The sequence below is a fragment of the Salvelinus sp. IW2-2015 genome, linkage group LG37 (genome assembly GCF_002910315.2).
Source record: "Salvelinus sp. IW2-2015 linkage group LG37, ASM291031v2, whole genome shotgun sequence".
In the NCBI taxonomy this organism is placed as follows: domain Eukaryota; kingdom Metazoa; phylum Chordata; class Actinopteri; order Salmoniformes; family Salmonidae; genus Salvelinus; species Salvelinus sp. IW2-2015.
The window spans coordinates 3,079,541-3,104,072 of NC_036876.1; the positions used below are offsets into that span (position 1 = coordinate 3,079,541).

A 24,532-nucleotide genomic window follows, 5' to 3' on the forward strand; every position below is an offset into this window, starting at 1 on the left:
CGAAGAGACAGAATCATTAGATCATTTGTTTTGGTACTGTCCATATGTAGCTTGTTTTTGGTCACAAGTTCGGGAATGGCTGAAGAATTGCGACATTTATTTGGAGCTAACTCTGCAAATAGCACTGCTGGGTGTTTTGAAAAGTCATAGTCAATCGATAAATAATATAAGACAACTCTTAAAAAAATGTATATTTAATTTACAATCTGTAGAAACTATGAGAATAGAAAGGTTCAGCACTTTTGTGAAACATCACAGGACAGTTGAAAAATATATGGCAAATAGAAATATAAACTGGATGGTGTTCAGAGATAGATGGAAGGGGTTGAATGGAGCTGAAGGATGGGACTAAAAACAAACAGAAGATATCTATTTAAAATATAATGTGTCCGTAAAATGTATATAGTATGTATAAACTGGAAGTAGAAGCCTAGGAGTTGCTCACTATTAGTTTACTCCAATTAGGGGAGGGATGGTAGGGTTAGGGGAAATAATAAAGGAAAATATATTAAAAAATAAATATATATGCTGTATATTTACAAAAAATATATATGGGGGATTGGAAATGATGCAGACCATTAAATTGATTGAAGCCACAATCTATCTGCAATATTAAAGCTGAACTACCCCCCCAACAAACAAAACAATATATAAATAAAATTAAAATAAAGAACATAATGCACGGATTAAACCTGAAATACAGTGCACAAAAATCATATCATATAAATACATTTGAGCAAACGAACAACCGATTTATGTATACAACCACGTTTGTTTCATGACTGACCTTAAGCATTTCACACTTAAACGTACAGTGGCCACTGGATAATGTAATTTTCACTGCAATAGTCCACTGGAGTGTTTGGACTACAAATCAACCCTAATCAAATGTTATTTGTCACATGCCCTGAATACAACAGGTGTAGATCTTACAGTGAAATGCTTACTTACAAGCCCTACATTACCCAGGGGTCAAAATAATAATATCATTTTGAGATTACTGTACAAGTAATTATACGTAAATCAACTAACTGCATGATGGGGAAAAAAATAAAAGAATCCCTGATAATAAAATCGTAACAAATGATCTCCGATAATTTAATACTGAACGTAACAGTCAAGGCTAGACAGTACTTCCACCGCCGCACCGGTGGGTGGCGGCAGCGTACCCGAATACACGTAAATAATCGTATTGAAACCCGCGAGGGAAATATTCCCTTGCTGCTAGCACGTAGCTAGCTAGCTATTTGTTTTGATTTCTCTGGCTTGTGTATTTTCAAATAATAACTCAGTCATTACTGTCCCGTTTGTACAGATAACTAGCAACTTAACCGAAGGAAAGCAGCTGCATCCGCACCGTGAATCATTGATTTGTGAGCAACTAATTTATCTAAAGGCTAATGTTAGCTACAGTAGATAGCTAATCATTCCAACTAGCTAGCCAGTTGTTATTTGTCACATCAAATGTGCTTGCAACTGCGTTAGCTAGCAAAGTAGAATATTTGCAATTTACCAGGCTATCAAATCGTGTGAAAAATCTCGAGTAGGTTGCTCGTGTGTCGAGAAGCTATCGCGTTTGATAACACGACTTTTCCGCATATAGCTAGATCAAGGCCAACGACCTTGCTGTGATGTAAACTTGCAGAACGCCTTTGCTTGTTTTGATTTACATATAGTCGTTTTAATGGGGAAAAGGAAAGACATGATCCACCCAAGGTTTCTTTTAGGTGAGTTGTTTTTTTACTGTTGATGTTATGCTCCCATGACGCAAGCATGGCTGTTTTTCTTTTAGTCCCCACCCCCTCTCTCTGTTACTGATCTAACCTGTAATCATCTGGATACAAATGCCTGGTTGGTTGTTTGTGAATTGAAGATTTGACACCATCATATTCACTTGCCATAAGAAGCCATTAGGAACTGTCCAGAAGCCACTAGTCATTATTTTAATAATAATAATATATAATAATATATGCCATTTAGCAGACACTGTTTAGTCGACTGGTCAATAGGCTGTTGGTCGCCCGATATGTCCTTAGTCAAGCAGTCGCAAAAAAATCCATGGTGCATAAAACACCTGTCTGATTAGCGCCTGTCTCAGTGGACTAATCCATTGCGGAGGTCATGGGGATGGCACAGTCCACCACTCTAAGAGAAAATGTATGCTTGATCTGAAAATGTGGTCGGAGGCGCCATATTGATGGTGTGACGCAATTGCGGGGAGGTATCAACACAAACTCACTTCCTTCACAACAGCTCTGCATCATATTGTGATCTAAAAGCACCTGTTTGGTACCCGTGGTGTGTTACGGTGTTTGGAGTTGGTTATAACCAATTTATTGATGTGATTATGATAGGTCCTATTAGATAGGTCAGACCCTATTAGTCAAGTGCATGCAATGCATACATGTTTCACATAAAGAGAGAAGGGGTTGAGGGAATAGGGAATGATGTTCCTAAACAAATGAGGTATTTTTTGCCATTGGGCTACCCCTTGAGTCATTTGTGTGTCTTAGTTATTTCATCATACACTGCGCTTAAAGCATCAGACAAGCTCAGTGCATATAGTTGATTTATTCATACACATGGTGTGTGTCTATATATGAAAAAAATACATGTTTTAAAATTACGACCAGTTTGGTCTAAAGAACAGAGCACTCTTTTTTTTCTTAAAAAAAAAATAGTGGACAACCATGCATACATTTTTCTGATGGGTGTCCCCAGCAGAAATCAAACCCACGATCCTTGGTGTTGCAAGCGCCATGCTCTACCAACCTAGCCCATAACACCAGTGGAGGCTGCTGAGGGGAGGACGGCTCATAGTAATTGCTGGAACGGAGTGAAACCATTCCACCTTTTCTGCTCGAGCCATTACCTCGAGCCCGTCCTCCCCAATTAAGATGCCACCAACCTGTGAACAACAATTCTAAATAGGCTTGATTGTCTTTCTATCTATTTTGTCTACATCTTTATTGGTTATCTGTGACTACAGGTGATGGAGACCACCTGGGGTTACACAGCCTACATAGGAGGAAACACAAGAAGCATAAGAAGCACAAGAAGAAGCATCACTGTGACGACGGGCACAGCTCCTACTCCGAGGCCCTGGAGTCATCTTCTGGCATCCTGGTCAAGCCCCCCACACAGCTCCGACTCAAGCCCCCCACGCAGCTCCGACTCAAGCCCCCCACGCAGCTCCGACTCAAGCCCCCCACGCAGCTCCGACTCAAGATCAAACTGGGAGGCCAAACGCTGGGGACCAAAAGGTGAGACCTCGCTGGCTTCTACTTTAAGAGTGACACAGAGACCACTGAGCTTAACAAGGGTGAGTTTCTCAGAAAACATAAAGATCGTGGTTTGCCCATTGTCTACCAATGGTTTTAACATGGTCTTAGTGCTAAAGATAATCTTTATATTTTGGAGAAACTCACCGTGGCCCTAATCAGTTCTTATTGACTTCTGATACAAAATATAGGTCCAGCGTTCACGTGACCTGAAATTCTAACCCCATTCTCATTATATCTCCCTTTGTTTTAATGAACCAGTGTGCCAACATTCAGTGTGGTCCCTGGTGTAGCCCGCTCCCCGTCTCCTCTGATGATCGTAGACGATGATGACGACTCGGATGATGATGACGATGAGGAGCCTTCTGAGGGCGTCCCACTCGAGCAGTACCGGGCCTGGCTTGGTGAGTGCCAAGGTCTGTCTCTTACTCTCATCATGTCCAATCAATATAAATGTAATTTCCTGTTTAAACTGATTGATTTACTATACACAGTGCCGTTAGAAAGTATTCATACGCCTTGACTTATTCCACATTTTGTTGTGTTACAGCCTGAATTCAAAATGTATTAAATAAATAAACATCTCACCCATCTACCCAATAATGACAAAGTGAAAACATGTTTTTAGAAATGTTAGCAAATTTATTGAAAATTAAATACAGAAATATCGTATTTACATAAGTATTCACACCCCTGAGTCAATACATATTAGAAACACATTTGGCAGTGATTACAGCTGTGAGTCTTTCTGGGTACGTGTCTAAGAGCTTTCTACACCTGGATTGTGCAACATTTGCCAATTTATTATTTTCTGAATTCTTCAAGCTCAAATTGGTTGTTGATCATTGCTAGACAACCATTTTCAGGTCTTGCCATAGATTTTCAAGGAGATTTAAGTCAAAACTGTAACTCGACCACTCAGGAACATTCACTGTCTACTTGGTAAGCACTCCAGTGTAGATTTGGCCTTGTGTTTTAGATTATTGTCCTTCTAAAAGGTGAATTCATCTCCCAGTGTCTGGTGGAAAGCAAACTGAACCAGGTTTTCCTCTAGGATTTTGCCTGTGCTTAGCTCCATTCCATTTATTTTTTTATCCTGTAAAACTCCCCCTTCCTTAGAGATTACAAGCATATCCATAACATGATGCAACCACCACTATGCTAGAAAATATGGAGAGTGGTACTCAGTAATTTGTTGTATTGGATTTGCCCAAAAACATAATATTGCATTCAGGACAAAAAGTTACTTGCTTTGCCACATCTTTTTCGGTATTACTTTTTTGCAAACAAGATGCATGTTTTGGAATATTCTTTATTCTGTACAGGCTTCCTTATTTTCATTCTGTCAATTAGGTTAGTATTGTGGAGTAATTACAACGTTGTTGATCCAGCCTCAGTTTTCTCCTATCACAGCCATTAAACTCTGTAACTGTTTTAAATTAACCATTGGCCTCAAGGTGAAATCCCTGAGTGGTTTCCTTCCTTTCTGGCAACTCAGTTAGGAAGGACACCTGTATATTTGTATTGACTGGGTGTATTGATACACCATCTAAAGTATAATGAATAACTTCGCCATGCTCAAAGGGATATTCAATGTCTGCTTAGATTATTTATTTTTTTACCCATCTACCAATGGGTGCCCTTCTAAGCGAGGCATTGAAAACCTCCCTGTTCTTTGTCGTTGAATCTGTTTGAAATTCTCTGCTGGACTGAGGGACCTTACAGATAATTCTATGTGTGGGGTACAGAGATGAGGTAGTCATTCAAAAATCATGTTAAACACTGTTATTGCACACAGAGTGAGTCCATGCAACTTATTGTGATACTTTTTAAGCACATTTTTACTTCTGAACTTATTTAGGCTTGCTTTAACAAAGGAGTTGAATACTTATTGACTGAAGACATTTCAGCTTTATTTGTGTAAACATTTGGATCGCAGCCATGTCATTCTAATATCTTGACCATGCACTTTTCTTTCTGTTTCTTGTCTCTAGATGAGGACAGTAACCTGGACCCGTCTCCTCTGCCAGACATGGACTCTGACTCCCTGGGAGGACTGGGGGGGCCGGTGGACGAGGAGGAGAAGTGGCTGGACGCCCTGGAGAAAGGAGAGCTCGACGACAACGGAGAGCTGAAGAAGGAGGTTGATGAGTCACTGCTCACAGCCAGACAGGTAACAGGGTCCGTCCGGACAGGCCTAGGCTAGTCTGACATGTAGAGTTCTGAGTTTTTCCTCCACCATGTTATTTAAGGTTACGATATGACCTGCGAAATTGCTAGTGGTTAAAAACTTGGAAGGTTACAGAAATGATCTAACCCTATAGATTTAGGTCTACATCCTACTGTACCTGACTGTGTATTTGTGTGTGTGTGTGCTTCTGCCTTACAGAAAGCCCTCCTGCACAAGCAACAGAACCAGCCTCTCCTGGAGCTGCCCATGGGCTACAAGGAGAAGGAGATGACCGCTGAGATGATGCAGAAGAGGGAGGAGCGCGCCCGCAAGAGGCGCCTGCAGGCTGCCAAGAAGGCAGAGGAGAACAAGAACCAGACCATTGAGAGGCTCACCAAGACCTCGAAGGCCAAGATCAAGAGCATGAGGGAACGCAAGTCCAAGCAGGCCCAGTGTCCCATGGTCCGCTACTGCGACTCGGCCCAGGGAATGGGGATTTCCTTTCCCAAGGGGGTGCTAGCCCCCACCCCTGCTCCCCTGTGCCCCCCTCCACCGGCACCGGTAGGGTGCGGAGTAAACGGGTGCAGTAATCTGAAGAGGTACTCGTGCTCCAAGACAGGGATCCCTCTCTGTAGTCTGGAGTGCTACAAGAAGAATCTGGTCCTTGTTGTGGAGAGCGCCATTTGAACTTGACCTCTTTGGAAGGTTTCGGCTTGCTGGCCGTACAGACTCTAGGGCTAAATCAAAGGACAAGGTGGATATTTTTTATTTAGCAGATTATAAAAATGCATTTTTTTTTGTTGACATGTCCAGTAATTGGTCATTTCCTCTGCATTTCTGGTGGCAAACTAATGACATAATTATGTGTACTTACAAAAGAGATGAATGTTGTTCAAATCAATGCATCAGTCAAATGTAGCCCTGATAACACGCATCATTATAATGGAGGCTACAGCCCCATTAGCCAGTTTGTATTTCATTTCTAGATCCTGTTTGTGGTAGTCCACGTGATGTAGATTGTATAAGAATTTAACAAGGTAACCTTGTTCTGTGAAATGAATCAGCTGAAGTAAACCAGCTTTTTCCTAAAATTACAAAGTGCTCTTTTGCCTGTTGATCATGAAGGACTTTCATTTGTGTAAATATATCGTTAATGGTTTTGTATTCATTTAGGAAGCCGTAAAGCACTGTATAGCGTCATGTTAACATGTTACACACTGTTTGATAAATGGAGAAAATTACACCAGGAAACCAAAACAGGTTTTTATTTTAATTAACAGACTCAAAGGTGCATTTGTATCACAAATTATTTGACTTCTATACAAAATACTGTACATCTTAAATACAATACCCTCCCCACAATCAACAACATATAGGAATTTAACTCCACTTAAGGCGGTTGCCATGCCAACGTGGAGAGGCTAGCAGGCAAGAAGAGTCACATTATTTGGTCAGGCATACTTAAAGGTGCTACACAGGATTTTTGCACTGCAATTTCAGCTGTCAGCTGTTTGAAGCTGGTGTACCAAAAACCCAAAGTAAAGGCTCAAGTGCAAGTCTCCGCCATGTTACGGGGAAATGGGATGAGGGGGAGTTTTGTTTGCAATGCAGCCTAATGCTAGGTGACTTGCAAGGTATTTCACAGGAATTTAGATTGTACAATGATTCCCTACACTATATGATTCCCTACACTATCCAGTGCTTGTTTTCACACAAACTGSAATTGAGCGAACAGTGTAGAATTTTTGCAACCAGGAAATGACAGAGCGATTTCCACTAGATAACACAGCCAAAGTCAGAACAGCTTTCTCACTTTGACAACAGATGCTGCTCTGGCGGGTCAAAATCAATAGATGAATATCACAGCCAATCACAACACTGGCGGGTAAGTAGTACTGTGAAACACTGTCATTCCACTATTACTGCAGATATAATAAGGACATTTTCAGAAATTAAAATGCAGAAATAAAAATCGTATGTGTAGCACCTTTAAGTGAACAGCAATGTCAGAATCACTGAACTAGAATGAGATTCTATTTCTACGGTCAGAGCAGAAGCAAAATGCTTTCGCTGCAGTCACATCAGCCTGTTTTCTGAGGTATTATTGAGTTTAGTGGCTTGTCCTACCTTCCACACTCATGGCACACTATTCCCTACAAAGTGCACTACTTTTGACCAGATTCAAAAGCTGTGCACTCAATACGGAGTAGGGTGCCATTTCGGACAGAAAATTGTTGCATCCAGTAAACCCAGGGCTTCGTTCAGTAGGCAAGTGTAGTGGGACGTTACAGATAGAAATGCCATGAATAGAGCTGACGTGATTCCTTACAATAATATTCTACATATCAGAGGTGTGTTTTTTAAATTTAATATATTTCTATCTGAATGTTCCACAGCGTTGTGCCCTGCTGAACGCAGCCCTGCTGTTCCACTGGAGCTGGTCCAAGTCTAACAGAGAACAACCTTGGTCTTTCCTTTTATCTGCTGTCAGGTGATCATTGTCTGTCTGGAACAAGACAAGTCTTAGTTCCCGCAATATCTCAGACAGACAGTAAGCAGGCGTTGAGGTCGACTATGAAATGTTGAATACCAGGGTCGTGTTCATTAGGGTGTACTGTTGTAAAATATTTTTTGACGGGAAACAAACAAGTGGTTCTTATTGGAGTTCAGGTAGCCCCTCCCTGTTTCTATCAGTTTTCTCCCATTTGATGCCTAATGAAAAGAACCCAGGGTTGTGCACCGCTGTCTGTAGGTAGTAGTGTTATCAGAGTTCATTAAGAGACTGTTGGCAGACGGCTCGTCACAAGGCCAGGCCGAAAGATAGGCGGAAGGCCATCTCAACGGGAACCTCTGCCACGGAGTCATGAAAACACACATAGAATTCCTGAGGGACGGGTTCTAGAAGCATCCGGCTGGAACACAGAGAGAAAACAGAGCTTCAAAGTGAGAAAGAGGAGGAAAATGGCAGAGTGGGTTTCTGGGGCATCCTAATAATATCTACATTCTCCTGAAGTGTGCACCTGTTCACTTCCCTTCATGGATTTTAAAGGAATTGACTGGTATATGGAAACACCCTCTAGCCCATGCCTCCACCAATCCAATGCTTTTCATTTTGTGGGGAATAGTGAACACTTCAGGAGGAAGGAGATATTATTGAGCCGCACCCAAGGTAGAGGAGCATAGGTAGGCAGGACATATAATTGTTAAGTGATTAAAAAAATCTAACAAAAAGCCCTAGAGGTCAGGAGAGTAGGCAATACAGGACCACCTTGATAAATGAAGATCTCTCTGCCCAGTATGTGTCTAACTGCCACTGAAACCTAGAACCCAGCTGTTACATGGTGATCTGCTACTCCAAGCCTCTCACTCAAAGTTAACTCCAGTGTTTTACTTCCCTTCTTTACTCTACCACCCAGACAGTTTTACTTCCCTTCTTTACCACTCAGATAGACCTCTCTCCCTGAGGGCCACCTGTAGTCTCACACACACACACACACACACACACACACACACACACACACACACACACACACACACACCCCTCCCAAACCCAGGAGCACGTCCAAAATCAACAGCCCGAGACAGAACCAAAGTGCTATCAGTCATTTCTACAAGGACAGACCACCATCCCTACACTACAAACCCTACATTCATTCATACAGACATCACTCATAATGCTGCCAACACACACAAATCCATAACACTGACCCTGTATAGCAACAGAGGCTAAATAAATATCATAATGGGAGACTCAATCATATACAGTGGCGTTGGGTGGGCTGTCGCACTATGTAAGCACAGACACAGTTGGCTTTGTCTTAATTGGCACCCTATTCCCCATATAGTACACTGAGCCGCTCTGGTCAAATCTAGTCTACAGCATATGGAGAATAGTGTACGTGAGAAGACAAAGTGTTTCCTCATATAGTATATTGGTGAGGTCTCTAAATTGTGCACTACATAGGGAATAGGGTGCCATTTAAGATCTGACTAGAAACACTTTGTTCTCTCATGTACACTATTCACCATTTACTGTACACTACATATGAGCGGAGCGCCCTAGTGTGCACTATATAGAATAGGATGCCATTTGAGATGGCAGTATTGACTCCTCACACATTTTAAATAGTGCACTACATAGGGAACAGGGTACCATTTAGTATTTTGTACTGTCATATACCCTATCACCCAGTAGGTCATGGTGGGAGCAGGCTTCCTCTGGTCGGTCCAGTTCTCAGGTTTACACTGGAACAGAACCCCGTGTTCCTTCACTGGGCCCAGCCCATGGGTCCTCTGGGGTCTGTCTGTACCCCGCCTACCCTGCTAACAGAGATAAACACACATTTATATAGAGAGAGAAGTCTATGATTTTATACATAAACACTACCTTTGTTATTACAACTCTAGTCTCGCATTGCCATACATCCCAAAAATCATCGTTATCATACCTCCAAGGAGAATTTTGTATTGCAAAAACAGTTTGAATTGTTTGCTGTCTCCCAACTGCAAGATAATATTTTTGGGGGTAGAATATATTTATTGGCATTTCTTTTTTTTTTACAATTTAACAATCATCAAAATATGACACAGACAATGCCCCGTTATTCCTCAACTGCAAGATTTTGATAGGATGTTAGATTTCAAGAACCCTCCCCCACACACCCATAGAAGGATGTGTTCTGTGTGTCACTGTTTCCCGTCTGGGTAGTTGTTCCCTATGCTAGTTTCAAGTGCTATTTTTAAAGTTATCAAGTGTGGCCGACAGTCTGTGATTTATATATATTGAAATTGAGAGTGGATTACGCTGGTAAAGTCAAACGTCCTAGCACGTTCTAAACCGGGATCGAACCAGGGTCTGTAGTGACGCCTCTAGCACTGAGATGCAGTGGCTTAGACCGCAGCGTGCTACCACCAAAAATATCGTAAAGATTGTCCATTATTTTGTTTTTGTAAGGACCAAAAAAACAGATGCAACGGGAGAACATATTCAAGTAAGTAAATACATTTTTTAAATGTTAAAAACAATGTATTATTAGCTAGCTAGCTGGCTACAGTAGGCCACTTTGCAGGCTAACTCGACTGAGCTGCTATCTAGCTAACTTTTCACACTGTTTAGCGAAGTTAATTAAATGTCATCAGCTAGCTAAATTCCTATTAGATCGCTATCTTGATGTAATCATTGTACATTAAAAACAGTCTCCAAATGCATTTGTAGATAACAGCCATGGGAGAGGGTGAAATTGCAGCTCCAGCTGTCAGTAAAGGCTACTGGATAGGGCAGGTAATTTTGTGGCAGGAAAATATTCTCCTGTTCCAGTCCCTAGAGAGGACAACTTTGAGGAGAGAGAGATAATAGCAACATAATATTCAGTATTGTCTAATATGAGTATTCTGAAGCCTGTTTCTTTGTTATGTTTTCTGTCTACAGATATGGAAAGCTGTGAAAGCATGTTTGCAGATTAATAGAGTTCCAATGAATATCCCAAGAGACTAAGGGTATATCCTATATGTTAGCAAATGTTGTATACAAAAATACAGTTAGAAATCACACACAATGTATAAACCTATTAGAATTGGAGCAGGCCAATCCTGCTAGAGGTCTGCTGGGTGTGCAGGGTTCTGTTTCAGCCCAGCAATAACACACCTGATTCTACATATCAAATCTAATGAGTTGATAATCAAGTGTGCTATTGCTGGGTTCGAATAGAAGTCTGCTCACCCAATAGATTAGGGCTCAGTGGAGCAAGGTTGGCCACCGCTGGTATAGGGGATGAGCATTACAGGTAACATTGTATTTAAAACATTTTAATATATATTTTTAGCTTACGGCACCTGGTATTCCCAGGCGGTCTCCCATCCCAGTACTAATCAGGCCCTGAACAGGTGTGTTCCGCTACTTCTTATCACACTGCTCGCTTAACCTGCAGCGATCTAATAGAAAGTTAGCTAGCTGATGACATTGAATGAATATAGTTTAACAGTGTGAAAAGTTAACTAGATAGCAGCTCAGTTGAGTTAGCCTACAGCCGCAACAATGTGTCGGAGGAAACACCGTTCGACTGACGTCCGGGGTCAGGTTGCAGGCGCCCGGCCCAGTCACAAGGAGTCGCTAGAGCACGATGTGCCAAGAAAAGCCCCACCGGCGAAACCCTCCCCTGCCCCGGACTGCGCTGGGCCATCCTATGGGGCTCCTGGTCACAGCCGGTTGTGAAACAGCCTGGGATCAAACACCAGGCTGTAGTGGCGCCTCAGCACTGCGGTCATTCATTCATTTTAGCAATGTTACATGCAAAATGATTGCAGTTGTTCCCATAGATAGACAGCACATGGTAGCTCTATGTATCACTGACCCTGTATAAGCTAGCGACTGGGCTAACACAGCTAACCTTTTAGGTCAATAATATGCTGTTTTTATAAAAAATGTGTAGGCTTTATAATCGTGAGAGAAATGTAACTAGCTAGTTAGTTATACCTAGGTAGCTTACAAGGTTAGCTGACTTATCAACACGAACCGCATTGTGGCTAGCTATTTATTGTCCCTCATGCTTTCCAGCCAAATGCATCAACATTTAAAATATTGATATGGTCAGCATTGTAGGCCATTTCTCCCCTCTTGCTGCAGCTTTAGCTCATCTCGAAATAACAGAGAAATGTTGTCCCTACGTCACTAATTTGATTGGTTTGATGTGTTGCGAGGCGTCACTGATTTACAACGGGTTCCGACCCCTCTCTAGATGATTTCTGTCATGGAACTTCCCCAGGCTTCCCATTTTAGGGAAGCCTAGTTCGCGACGAGGCTATTACAACTCAGACACATTGTTACATATGAGGATGTGTTGTGTGTGTGTGTGTGTGTGTGTGTGAGAGAGCGGGAGCGTGAATGAGTGTGTGTGTGTGTGGGGGTGTGTGTGTGTGTGTGTGTGATGTGTGTGTGTGTGTGTGTGTGTGTGTGTGTGTGTGTGTGTGTGTGTGTGTGTGTGTGTGTGTGTGTGTGTGTGTGTGTGAGAGAGCATGCGCACGAGTGTGTCTGGGTATGTGCGTGCATGTGCATATACACACCCGTGTGTGTGTTTTGTATCTCACCCTGGACGGTAGACTCTGCTGGAAGGTGGCCCGTATGGAGAGGCAGCAGTGGTGGAAGTTGCGAATGAGCTGAGGGTGGATGGAGCCGCTGAGCTTGGCCAGCTCCCTGTGTGTCGGAGCTATGAAGATACCCTGTACTGTCTCCATCAGCACATAGTGGAACAAAGTGTTCTCTGCCCCAGATGTCAACCTGGGAACACAGCACAGAGAGAGTGGAATGGGATAGAATAGTAGAGAATGGATGGAATAGAAACGAATGGAATAGAATGGATGGAATAGAAAATAATGGAATGGAATGATAGAGAATGGATGGAATGTAATAAAAAAATGATGGAATGGAATTGAATGAGATGGAATGGGGCGTTAGACCATTATTACAACAAGGATAAACTAACTTATAACATTGTTGGCCTGTTTCACTCACTTAATGGTGTGGTACATCTCCTCTGTCTCTCTCTCTGTCAGACTCTTCTTCAGGGTGCCCAGGTAGAATGGGTTAGGGTGCTTCATCTTGGGAATCTAGGGGGACAAATATACAACAAAAGATCCATTGGTAAATGACAAAAGCCATAGATTCCCATGCATACTGTGCTCACTAAAAACTCAACTTTCTCCTAGTTGTGTATGCGTGTCTACCAAATGTAATGTATCAAAGTCAATACAGCTGATGGAACCTTAGCAAGGGGGAAGGTTATGACGATACCTTGAATATACTTCCACTGGCTCCACTCCCATCAGATCCACCAGAACCCAGCGAGTCTCTCCGCCCGTCCAGCTTCCGGGCTGAGTCCGGGGTGGAGTGTGGACTGAGCCCTGTCTGCCCTCCTACACCCCCCTCCGGCTGTCCCTCGCTCCCACTGTCTGACTGACTCCTCTGGGGGCTAGGTCTCCGGGCACCCCCTCCGAAGAGGCTCCTGCCCACTCCCTTCCCCCCTCCCTGGGTGGAGGACGGTGGCTTCACAGCCCCAGCCAGCTTACTGAGGACAGGGGACGATGCAGCCATGAGGTCCAACCTGAGGACCACAATGGAAGTAAGTATTCTGACCTTTTTGTCTAATCCTGGAGGATTTTATACCAATGTCGGATCTTAATTTGATCACCCTTTCGCAGGATAACTTCCTTACAATGCAGGAAATGTAAAACTTGTAGTGTACAGTGCATTTGGAAAGTATTCGGACCCATTCACTTTTTTCACATTTTGTTACGTTACAGCCTTATTCTAAAATGTATTAAATATATTTTTTTCTAAAAACAATACTCGATAATGACAAATCAAAAAAAAGTTTGGGGGATTTTATTTGCAAAAAAAAATGAAATATCCCATTTACATAAGTATTCAGACCCTTTACTCAGTACTTTGTTGAAGCACCTATGGCAGCGATTACAGCCTCAAATCTTCTTGGGTATGATGCTACAAGCTTGGCACACCTGTATTTGGGGAGTTTCTCCCATTCCTCTCTGCAGATCCTCTCAAGCTCTGTCAGGTTGGATGGGGAGCGTCGCTGCACAGCTATTTTCAGGTCTCTCCAGAGATGTTCGATCGGGTTTAAGTCCAGGCTCTGGCTGGGCCACTCAATGACATTCAGCTTTGTCCCGAAGCCACTCCTGCGTTGGCTTGGCTGTGTGCTTAGGGTCGTTGTCCTGTTGGAAGGTGAACCTCCGCCCCAGTCTGAGGTCCTGAGCGCTTTGGAGCAGGGTTTCATCAAGGATCTCTCTGTAATTGGCTCCATTCATCTTTCCCTCATTCCTGACTAGTCTCCCAGTCCCTGCTGCTGAAAAACATTCCCACAGCATGATGCTGCCACCACAATGTTTCACCATAGGGGTGGTATTGGCCAGGTGATAAGCGGTACCTGTTTTCCTCCAGACATGACACTTGGAATTCAGGCCAAAGAGTTCAATCTTGGTTTCATCAACCAGATAATCTTTTTTTCTCATGGTCAGAGTCCTTTAGGTGCCTTCTGGCAAACTCCAAGCAGGCTGTCATGTACCTTTCACTGCAGAGTGGCTACTGTCTGGCCACTCTACCATTAACTTCTTATGGCTGGGGGCAGTATTGAGTAGCTTGGATGAATAAGGTGCCCAGAGTAGACTGCCTGCTACTCAGGCCCAGTTGCTAATATATGCATATTATTAGTAGAGTTGGATAGAAAACACTCTGAAGTTTCTAAAACTGTTTGAATGATGTCTGTGAGTATAACAGAACTTGCAAAAACCTGAGAAAAAATCCAACCAGGAAGTGGGAAATCTGAGGTTTGTAGGTTTGCCTATCCAATATACAGTGTCTATGGGGTCATATTGCACTTCCTAAGGCTTCCACTAGATGTCAACAGTCTTTAGAACCTTGTTTGACGCTTCTACTGTGAAGGAGGGGGGAATGAGAGCTGAATGAGTCATGGGTCTGCCAGAGTGGCATGAGCTGATCACGCGTGCTCACGTGTGCTCACATGAGAGTTAGCTCTGTTCCATTGTATTCCTACAGACAAAGGAATTCTCCGGTTGAAACATTATTGAAGATTTATGATAAAAACATCCTAAAGATTGATTCTATACTTCGTTTGACATGTTTTTACGAACTGTAATATGACTTCTCGTCTGAACTTTCGCCTGGACTTGCCCGCGCGTCGTGAGTTTGGATTGTGTACTAAACGCGCAAACAAAAAGGAGGTATTTGGACATAAATGATGGACTTTATCGAACAAATCAAACATTTATTGGGGAACTGGGATTCCTGGGAGTGCATTCTGATGAAGATCATCAGAGGTAAGTGAATATTTATAATGCTGTTTCTGACTTCTGTTGACTCCACAACATGGCGGATATCTGTATGGCTTGTTTTGTCGTCTGAGCGCTGTACTCAGATTATTGCATTGTGTGCTTTTTCCGTAAAGTTTTTTTGAAATCTGACACAGCAGTTGCATTAAGGAGAAGTGGATCTAAAATTCCATGCATTACAGTTGTATCTTTTATTTTTGTTTATTATGAGTATTTCTGTAAATTGATGTGGCTCTCTGCAAAATCACCGGATGTTTTGGAACTACTGAACATAACGCGCCAATGTAAACAGAGATTTTTGGATATAAATATGAACTTTATCGAACAAAACATACATGTATTGTGTAACATGAAGTCCTATGAGTGTCATCTGATGAAGATCATCAACGGTTAGTGATACATTTTATCTCTATTTCTGCTTTTTGTGACTCCTCTCTTTGGCTGGAAAAATGGCTGTGTTTTTCTGTGACTAGGTACTGACCTAACATAATCGTTTGGTGTGCTTTCGTCGTAAAGCCTTTTTGAAATCGGACATTGTGGTGGGATTAACAACAAGTTTATCTTTAAAATGGTGTGAAATACTTGTATGTTTGAGGAATTTTAATTATGAGATTTCTGTTGTTTGAATTTGGCACCCTGCACTTTCACTGGCTTGCTGTCAAATCGATCCCGTTAACGGGATCTTAGCCCGTCTCAGCCATAAGAGGTTTTAAGGCCTGATTGGTGGAGTACTGCAGAGATGGTTGTCCTTCTAGAAGATTCTCCCATCTCCTCAGAGGAACTCTGGAGCTGTCAGAGTGACCATCGGGTTCTTGGTCACCTCCCTGACCAAGGCCATTCTCCCCCGATGGCTCAGTTTGTTGGTGGTTCCAAACTTCTTCCATTTAAGAATGATGGAGGCCACTGTGTTTTCTGGTACCCTTCCCCAGATCTATTTCGACCTCATGGCTTGGTTTTGCTCTGACATGCACTGCAAACTGTGGGTTTACCACAGGTGTACTCCAATCAAGTTGTAGAAACATCTCATGGATGATCAATGGAAACAGGATGCACCTGTGCTCAAATTTTGAGTCTCATAGCAAAGGGTCTGAATAGCTATGTAAATAAGGTATTTCTGTTTTTTTAAGTTTAATACATTTGCAAAAATGTCTAAAAACAAGTTTTCACTTTGTCATTATAGGGTATTGTGTGTAGATTGATGAGGGAAAAAAAGTATTTAATCAATTTTAGAATAAGGCTCTAATGTAACTAAGTAGAAAAAGTGAAGGGGTCTGAATACTTTCCGAAAGCACTGTATTTGAGGTTTAAAAAGGCTTCTGAAGTTTGTAATTTCCACTTTGAAATTTCAGACTTGATTTTCCCTTACAAAAAAGGTATCAACCCTACAAAAATGTCAATTAATTATAATTCACATTTCCTGTTGCTGCAAACTTATTTTCCAGGTGTAGCAAACTGGCTCAAATTAAGATCCTAAATGTGTATGTGTGTTTTACTACTAAACTAAGTTTAATTTGTTGTAAAGTATTAAAAAAAACTAAACTTAACTATTAAACTAAAACTAACCTGTCACGGGCAGAGGAGGGGAGGAACCAGTCAGCACAAGACAGGCAGGGTGTGGGCGGGGCGGCCAGGCGTTCCTCCATTCCTACTTCCAGCCCCTCCAGCTGCAGGAGGGTGGCCTTGACCTGGTCCACGTACACACAGTCTGGTCCCGGGGCCCCCAGGGCAGGGGACGCACAGCCCCCCGCCTCCAGGAGGACGCACTGCATGAAGTGCCTCTGGGGGAGAAGGAGAGAGAATGTGTGGGTTCACGGAAGTGTCTGGGGGTTAAAGGGTCAACTCACTCACAGATGGAAAAGATTGATAGGAGTCTAAGTTGATAATGGCAGCCATCTTGGTCAGGGATCAAGTCTAACTGGATTAAGATGCATTTCTTATTTTTAGTAATGCAGAAGAAAATAATGTGTTTCTAGAATGAAAGCTTTCCAGACCAAGATGGCTGTCCTTTTAGTGCTGTTGCCGGGATACCAATGTCCATTCGTAGTGTTCTATTTAATACTACGATCTTACCAGTCCCACTATGAGCAGGAAGTAGCGTCCCTGTGGCTGAGAGTAGCCTGGCCTGGTACAGTGGTTGTTATTGGTCTGTGTCTGTGGGTTCTGGGTGCGCTGTCGTGGGAACACCTCTCTCCAGATGACCAGCTGGCCCACGCGCTGCTCTGCTGCCAGGGGGAGGAGACAGTAGTGCTGGCAGTACAGACAAACATCCAGCAGGTCCTCCTTGGGGAGGTGGTTGGCTATCAGGTAGCCCTGTAGAGACACAGAGAACACACACCCACAGGAACAAACACACACACAAGTAGACAAACAGAGAACACACACACAGGAACGAAAGAACGCACACACGCGCACACACACAGATAACCCAATAAATATAAAATAGTGTTCATATTTTTAGTAACACAGGTTGCCTGATCTTATTAAAGAGCCACACCTTCTCTACACTTAAGGTGATGGGGATGGAGACTGGAGTCTACTGAACGACCTACTTCTACACATCATTCATATGTCAGCATTAGTTGTTAGGCTGATGGTGTGACATCCAGGGAATGAAGAAGTACAGCGTGTTATCCTGGGTGATGATATGCTATCTATATAATCACATTTAACTGGCTCTTTCTTCCTATCCATCCAAGGGTGTCTGTGAGGTGTTGGGCTTCACCGTGGGCCCAGGTGTCAAGTGTGTGTGGAAAGGACAGCGCTCCAGCAGACAGGTGTGTGTGTGTGTGTGACACCCACCTTGTAGAACAGACAGGAGCCCAGCGTCACGTAGAGACGCCTCATGCCATAGAAGTCCTCTGACTGAGAGAGAGAAGACTATCTTCATTATCAGTTTCAGAAGGTCAGACATGAAAGATTCAGTAGCCTGCTGCTCTCTCACTCACTCACTGGCTCATTAAATATCCACAGGCAGGTCCAGAAATAGACTCACCTTCTCCTCACTACAAGGCCCAACAGAGGGAAGGAGACAGCTGGTGGCTCTGTTTAATGGGGATGGGGACTGGACCTTCTGTGCGTCTGAAATGGCACCCTACTCCCTATAAAGTGCACTGATTTGACCAGAGTCCTATGTAACGATTTGACTTACCATTTCTCCAAAATCTGATGATTCAAAGTCTGAGAGAACAGTGTCAACCTCCATCTGTGGATAGACAGATGATCAGAGACGATCAGTAGAATTCTGACATACAATTGTAATTCTACATCACAGACGTAGTGACTTATTTCTGCACTAACAATGGCTGCAGAGTCAACCATGGTCTGGAGCATCTCGAAATGGAACAGAGTCTGAGCAGTATACTGGTTGGCAGGATCACTTGTCATTTTTACCGCCAGACAGCAGAGGGCAGCAAAGACGAGACTAAATCAATAAAGACATCCAAGATCATGGATGGGCAACTCCAGTCCTTAGGGCCTGATTGGTGTCACACTTTTGCTCCAGTCCCAGCTAACACACCTGACTCCAATAATCAACTAATCATGATCTTCAGTTTAGAATGCAAATAGTTTAAATCAGCTGTGTTTTGCTAGGGATGGGGGGAAAGAGTGACAACTCCAGCCCCAGAGGACTGGAGTTGCTAATCCCTGATCAAGATTGAAAAAAAAACATTCATATTATAGCAAGAGCAAATTCCTAAACGTATCACTGACCTGAGTCTAAAACACTTTTCATAGGACAAGAAAGGTAGTTAAAGCATGAGAAAGCACAAACACCAAATGGTGAAGACACAAATGAACTGGAGTTCCTAAAAGTGCTTCATCACATCCATGGCCCGAAGCTGTGACCCATGCAGACCTTTATCTCAGGAGGCAGGGTGAGCCACCGGACCGCCGGCAGTCCGTCCAGGAAGAGAGTCTCCGAGATGTCAGGGGGCGTGGCCACAGAGCTGTCACTCAACCTGGAGGGGTGGATCAGCTGCTGGAAGAACAGGCAGAAGAAATGGTCCAGTCTGGGGGCGTGGTCCACCTGGCAGAACGCACTGAGGAGGAGAGGAAGAAGGGATGGAGGAAGGGAAGAGGTGGAGGGAAAGAAGCCTATTTAGGTTTGATGTAATATTATATAATATAAAGACTGGAACCGCTTGAACCAGGAAATCAAACCAGCGTCCGAAATGGCACCCTATTCCTAACATAGTGCACTACTTTTGGTCAAATTTAGGATGCATCCCTAGTCCATGACCAGGACTGGAGACCGTCAACAGACCTGCCCAGAGAGCCATACATCACGTTGAGAGTCCTGACCACACCTCCCACTACCGTCTGCAGAGAGAGCAGAGGAACCCTGAAGGAAACAAGAGAACATAACACACAGTCAACGAGGAGGAGGACATCAAACAAATTATTAGAGCACATGGTCAAGAAAAGCTATAACATTTAGCTGACATGTGATTGAGTGAGACAGTGTATTGAATATGGAAGTATGTATTTGATGCTATGATTGACATTGGATGTGTTGGTACCACAGGAAGTTGGTGGCACCTTAATTGGGGAGAACGGGCTCTTGGTAATGGCTGGAGCTGAATAAGTGGAATGGTATCAAATACATCAAACACATGGTTTCCATGTGTTTGATGCCATTCCATTGACTCCATTCCAGACATTATTATGAGCCGTCCTCCCCTCTGCAGCCTCCACTGGTTGGTACCTCTCAGCAGGCAGGCCGATCACCAGCAGGTTGTTGCTCTCCTTCCAGTAGCCCACATGGACCAGCTGTTTACTGAGCAGGAGAGACGAGCTGAGGAGAGGGGGATGGAGGTGAGGAGAAAGAAGAAGAGAAGACGGGTAGAGTGCAGACAAAAAAAGAGGGGGAATAAGACAGAAGAGGAGAGGAGGGGGAGAAGGCAGAAGGTTAGAGCACAGAAAAAAAGAGGGGGAGAGGAGGAGAGGAAAGCGGGAGGAAGAACCGGTGCAGGAGAAAAGATAGTGAAGAAATATAACCATGGCAGGAATTTCCATTTTTAGTAGTTTGTATATTTAATTAGGGCTTTGTATATTCACTACCTCCGTGGCAGTCTTACATGACTAACCTAACCCTCTATTTGCTGTTCCCAATAAACTTCTTCAGTACTTCTGGAGGCCACGGCAAACAGGAAGTGGACATTTTCTTATTTCCTTGGAAAACTTACTGAGCTCCCACAATATGTATATGATTGTACAGACTTTGTTTACCTGACTATCTGTCCCCCGGTGACATTCTCCAGCATGTCACACAGCGTGAGGAAGATCCCTCTGACTCCCTTCAGCTGGCTGGATGCCTCAGAAACAGGGTACTGGTACAGGATCTCTTGCTGAGAAGGTACACAGACAGACAGACAGACAGACAAGTCTGTTAGAGAAGACAGAGCACAGGGCAGGTCCCCTGTATTGTCTGTTATATTAGTATTCTCCACAACATGCTATCTGTTATGAAGGGTGTGGAGCCGACCTCTTCAGGAGAGGGCCGGGGTGAGTTTGGGCCGACCACTTTGGACAGGGGCTGAGGGGAGGGGGGGGGTGAATGAGGAGTAGGGCCTCATAGCCCTGGAAACAAGGACAAAAGCTGGGAGAATCCTTAAAATGCCATACATTCACCTCTCGGTCAACAACACCAACACTCGTACCACAGACAAAGTTATATTCAGGCAAGTTAGCTGGCTAACTCCTTGATCCTGCTTTGTAGTATACACTTCAGGCACTGAAACTATGATTGGTTTCCTAGTAATAAACATTTCTGTCCAGCACAGTCTTCAAGATGCATCTTAATGTTCTGACCTAACAATCAGCTTCCACCATATCGCTTTCACCTGTCAAGTCTGTCAAGTCCTCCTTTTTCCATGAAAATAAATATAGAAACACTGACACTGTGTGTGTACCCACAGAAACACAGATTTCAAAATGCACACACACAGGCTACACATTGTTGTTGATTTACTAGCCATTTTTAAAAACATTTAATTAAATGTATCCACCGAAGATTCCACTATACAACAACAGTAGTGTTGTACCTGTATATATGATTACACAGTATGTACAGTTGAAGTCGGAAGTTTACATACACTTAGGTTGGAGTCATTAAAACTTGTTTTTCAACACTCCACAAATTTCTTGATAACAAACTATAGTTTTGGCAAGTCGGTTAGGACATCCACTTTGTGCATGACACAAGTCATTTTTCCAACAATTGTTTACAGACAGATTATTTCACTTTTTACCTCACTGTATCACAATTCCAGTGAGTCAGAAGTTCACATACACTAAGTGACTGTGCCTTTAAACAGCTTGGAAAATTCCAGAAAATGATGTCATGGCTTTAGAAGCTTCTGATAGGCTAATTGACATAATTTGAGTCAATTTGAGGTGTACCTCTGGATGTATTTCAAGGCCTACCTTCAAACTCAGTGCCTCTTTGCTTGACATCATGGGAAAATCTAAAGAAATCAGCCAAGACCTCAGAAAATAAATTGTAGACCTCCACAATCTGGTTCATCCTTGGAGCAATTTCCAAACACCTGAAGGTACCACGTTCATCTGTACAAACAATAGTACGAAGTATAAACACCATGGACCACGCAGCCGTCATACCATTCAGGAAGGAGACGCATTCTGTCTCCTAGAGATGAACGTACTTTGATGAGAAAAAGTGCATATTAATCCAGAACAACAACAAAGGACCTTGTGAAGATTCTGGAGGAAACAGGTCCAAAAGATCTATATCCACAGTAAAACGAGTCCTATATCGACATAACCTGAAAGCCGCTCAGCAAGGAAGAAGCCACTGCTCCAAAACCGCCATAAAAAAGCCAGACTAAGGTTTGCAACTGCACATGGGGACAAAGATCGTACTTTTTGGAGAAATGTCCTCTGGTCTGATGAAACAAAAATAGAACTGTTTGGTCATAATGACCATTCTATGTTTGGAGGAAAATGGGGAGGCTTGCAAGCCGAAGAACACCATCCCAACCGTGAAGCACAGGGATGGCAGCATCATGTTGTGGGGGTGCTTTGCTGCAAGAGGGACTGGTGCACTTCACAAAATAGATGGCATCATGAGGGAGGAAAATTATGTGGATATATAGAAGCAACATCTCAAGACATCAGTCAGGAAGTTAAAGCTTGGTCACAAATGGGTCTTCCAAAAGGACAATGATCCCAAGCATACTTCCAAAGTTGTGGAAAAATGGCTTAAGGACAACAAAGTCAAGGTATTGGAGTGGCCATCGCAAAGCCCTGACCTCAATCCTATAGAAAATTTGTGGGCAGAACGGAAAAAGCGTGTGCGAGCAAGGAGGCATATAAACCAGCTCTGTCAGGAGGAATGGGCCAAAATTCACCCAACTTACTGTGGGAATCTTGTGGAAGGCTACCCGAAACGTTTGACCCAAGTTATCCCAATTTAAAGGCAATGCTACCAAATACTAATTGCGTGTATGTAAACTTCTGACCCACTGGGAATGTGATGAAAGAAATAAAAGCTGAAATAAATCATTCTCTCTACTATTATTCTGATATTTCACATTCTTAAAATAAAGTGGTGATCCTAACTGACCTAAGACAGGGACTTTTTACTCTGATTAAATGTCAGGAATTGTGAAAAACTGAGTTTAAATGTATTTGGCTAAGGTGCATGTAAACTTCCAACTTCCAACCTCAACTGTACTATTATTACTACTACTGAAATTAACTGGATTTCATGATCCTCATTGCAGTGTTCTGTATTTACTGAAATGCTGTACCACTCTACTGCTTTGGCAATACCTAAAAATTGCAAATTCATGCAAATAAAGCAATCTGAATTTGAATTAAAATTTTAAGAGAGAGAGAAGAGAGAAAGCGTCTGAAATTAAGCGCAGCTACTATACTGAACAAAAATATAAATGCAATTATTGAGTTACAATTCATACAGTGCCTTGCAAAAGTATTCATCCCCCTTGGCGTTTTTCCTATTTTGTTGGATTACAACCTGTAATTTAAATTGATTTTTATTTGGATTTCATGTAATGAACATACACAAAATAGTCAAAATTGGTGAAGGGAAATGAAAAAAATAACTTGTTTCAAAAAATTATAAAAAAATAAAAAACGGAAAAGTGTTGCGTGCCTATGTATTCACCCCTTTGCTATGAAGTCCCTAAATAAGATCTAGTGCAATCAATTACCTTCAGAAGTCACATAATTAGTTAAATAAAGTACACCTGTGTGCAATCTAAGTGTCACATGATCTGTCACATGATCTCAGTATATATACACCTGTTCTGAAAGGCCCCAGTGTCTGCAACACCACCAAGCAAGGGGCACCATGAAGACCAAGAAGCTCTCCAAACACGTCAGGGACAAAGTTGGGGAGAAGTACAATCAAGGTTGGGTTATACAAAAATATCAGAAACTTTGAATATATCACGCAGCATCATTAAATCCATTATTAAAAAATGGAAAGAATTTGGCACCACAACAAACCTGCCAAGAGAGGGACGCCCACCAAAACTCACAGACCAGGCAAGGAGGGCATTAATCAGAGGTGCAACCAAGAGACCAAAGATAACCCTGATGGAGCTGCAATGCTCCACAGCGGAGATTGGAGTATCTGTCCAAAGGACCACTTTTTAAGCCGTACACTCCACAGAGCTGGGCTTTACGGAAGAGTGGCCAGAAAAAAACAATTGCGTCAAGGAAAAAATAAGCAAACACATATGGGGTTCGCCAAAAGGCATATGGGAGACTCCCCAAACATATGGAAGAACGTACTCTGGTCAGATGATACTAAAATTGAGCTTTTTGGCCATCAAGGAAAACGCTATGTCTGGCACAAACCCAACACCTCTCATCACCCCGAGAACACCATCCCACAGTGAAGCATGGTGGTGGCAGCATCATGCTGTGGGATGTTTTTCATCGGCAGGGACTGGGAAACTGGAATTGAAGGAATGATGGATGGCACTAAATACAGGTAAATTCTTGAGGGAAACCTGTTTGTCTTCCTGAGATTTGAGACTGGAACGGCGGTTCACCTTCCAACAGGACAATGACCAAAGCAACACTCGAGCGGTTTAAGGGGAAACATTTAAATGTCTTGGAATGGCCTTGTCAAAGCCCAGACCTCAATCCAATTGAGATTCTGTGGTATGACTTAAAGATTGCTGTTCACCAGCGTAAGCCATCCAACTTGAAGGAGCTGGAGCAGTTTTGC

General features: G+C 42.9%; 2 protein-coding genes and 1 long non-coding RNA gene across 6 annotated transcripts in view; 2 read left to right on the plus strand and 1 right to left on the minus strand.

Moving 5' to 3' along the window:
- The first annotated feature begins 1,168 nt into the window (after positions 1-1,168).
- Positions 1,169-6,692, plus strand: ino80b (INO80 complex subunit B). 2 transcript variants are annotated; one of them, XM_023982159.2, is made up of 5 exons: positions 1,169-1,727; positions 2,990-3,263; positions 3,543-3,697; positions 5,276-5,454; positions 5,671-6,692. In XM_023982159.2, the coding sequence occupies exons 1-5, from the start codon at positions 1,685-1,687 to the stop codon at positions 6,136-6,138; spliced, it is 1,119 nt and encodes a 372-aa protein (XP_023837927.1). In that variant the 5' UTR covers positions 1,169-1,684; the 3' UTR covers positions 6,139-6,692. The 2 variants fall into 2 exon arrangements, with proteins under 2 accessions (XP_023837927.1, XP_023837928.1); XM_023982160.2 differs by having other exon boundaries at positions 1,171-1,727; positions 3,543-3,685.
- Positions 6,693-6,700: 8 nt separating this feature from the next.
- The window catches only part of intu (inturned planar cell polarity protein), a 52,293-nt gene continuing 34,461 nt past the window's right edge, over positions 6,701-24,532 (minus strand). The window contains exons 5-17 of one of the 2 annotated variants that reach the window (XM_023982156.1): positions 20,539-20,657; positions 20,015-20,104; positions 19,574-19,651; positions 19,166-19,349; positions 18,458-18,511; positions 18,109-18,171; positions 17,380-17,619; positions 16,873-17,087; positions 13,238-13,547; positions 12,959-13,053; positions 12,535-12,724; positions 9,632-9,771; positions 6,701-8,363 (exon numbers count right to left, since the gene is read on the minus strand). In XM_023982156.1, the coding sequence (XP_023837924.1) occupies positions 8,252-8,363; positions 9,632-9,771; positions 12,535-12,724; positions 12,959-13,053; positions 13,238-13,547; positions 16,873-17,087; positions 17,380-17,619; positions 18,109-18,171; positions 18,458-18,511; positions 19,166-19,349; positions 19,574-19,651; positions 20,015-20,104; positions 20,539-20,657 (1,890 nt within the window). In that variant the 3' untranslated portion in view covers positions 6,701-8,251. Of the gene's footprint in view, positions 8,364-9,631; positions 9,775-12,534; positions 12,725-12,958; positions 13,054-13,237; positions 13,548-16,872; positions 17,088-17,379; positions 17,620-18,108; positions 18,172-18,457; positions 18,512-19,165; positions 19,350-19,573; positions 19,652-20,014; positions 20,105-20,538; positions 20,658-24,532 lie in introns of both variants that reach the window. The other variant, XM_023982155.1, reaches the window with a different exon arrangement.
- Positions 10,133-18,188, plus strand: LOC111960245 (uncharacterized). Of its 2 annotated transcripts, none has more exons than XR_002876794.2 (3): positions 10,133-10,442; positions 10,667-10,732; positions 10,880-11,887. It is a non-coding gene; the product is annotated as an uncharacterized lncRNA (long non-coding RNA). The 2 variants fall into 2 exon arrangements; XR_011475074.1 differs by lacking the exons at positions 10,667-10,732; positions 10,880-11,887 and adding exons at positions 13,273-13,565; positions 18,006-18,188 and having other exon boundaries at positions 10,149-10,442.

What these genes read in the sequence shown, in the direction of transcription:
- ino80b (XM_023982159.2), top strand. Translation starts at nt 1,685, where the DNA reads ATGGGGAAAAGGAAAGACATGATCCACCCAAGGTTTCTTTTAG. An exon ending in CTGGCTTGGTGAGTGCCAAG is followed by an intron (nt 3,698 to 5,275) that starts GTCTGTCTCTTA and finishes TCTTGTCTCTAG; the next exon opens with ATGAGGACAGTAACCTGGAC. An exon ending in CACTGCTCACAGCCAGACAG is followed by an intron (nt 5,455 to 5,670) that starts GTAACAGGGTCC and finishes TCTGCCTTACAG; the next exon opens with AAAGCCCTCCTGCACAAGCA.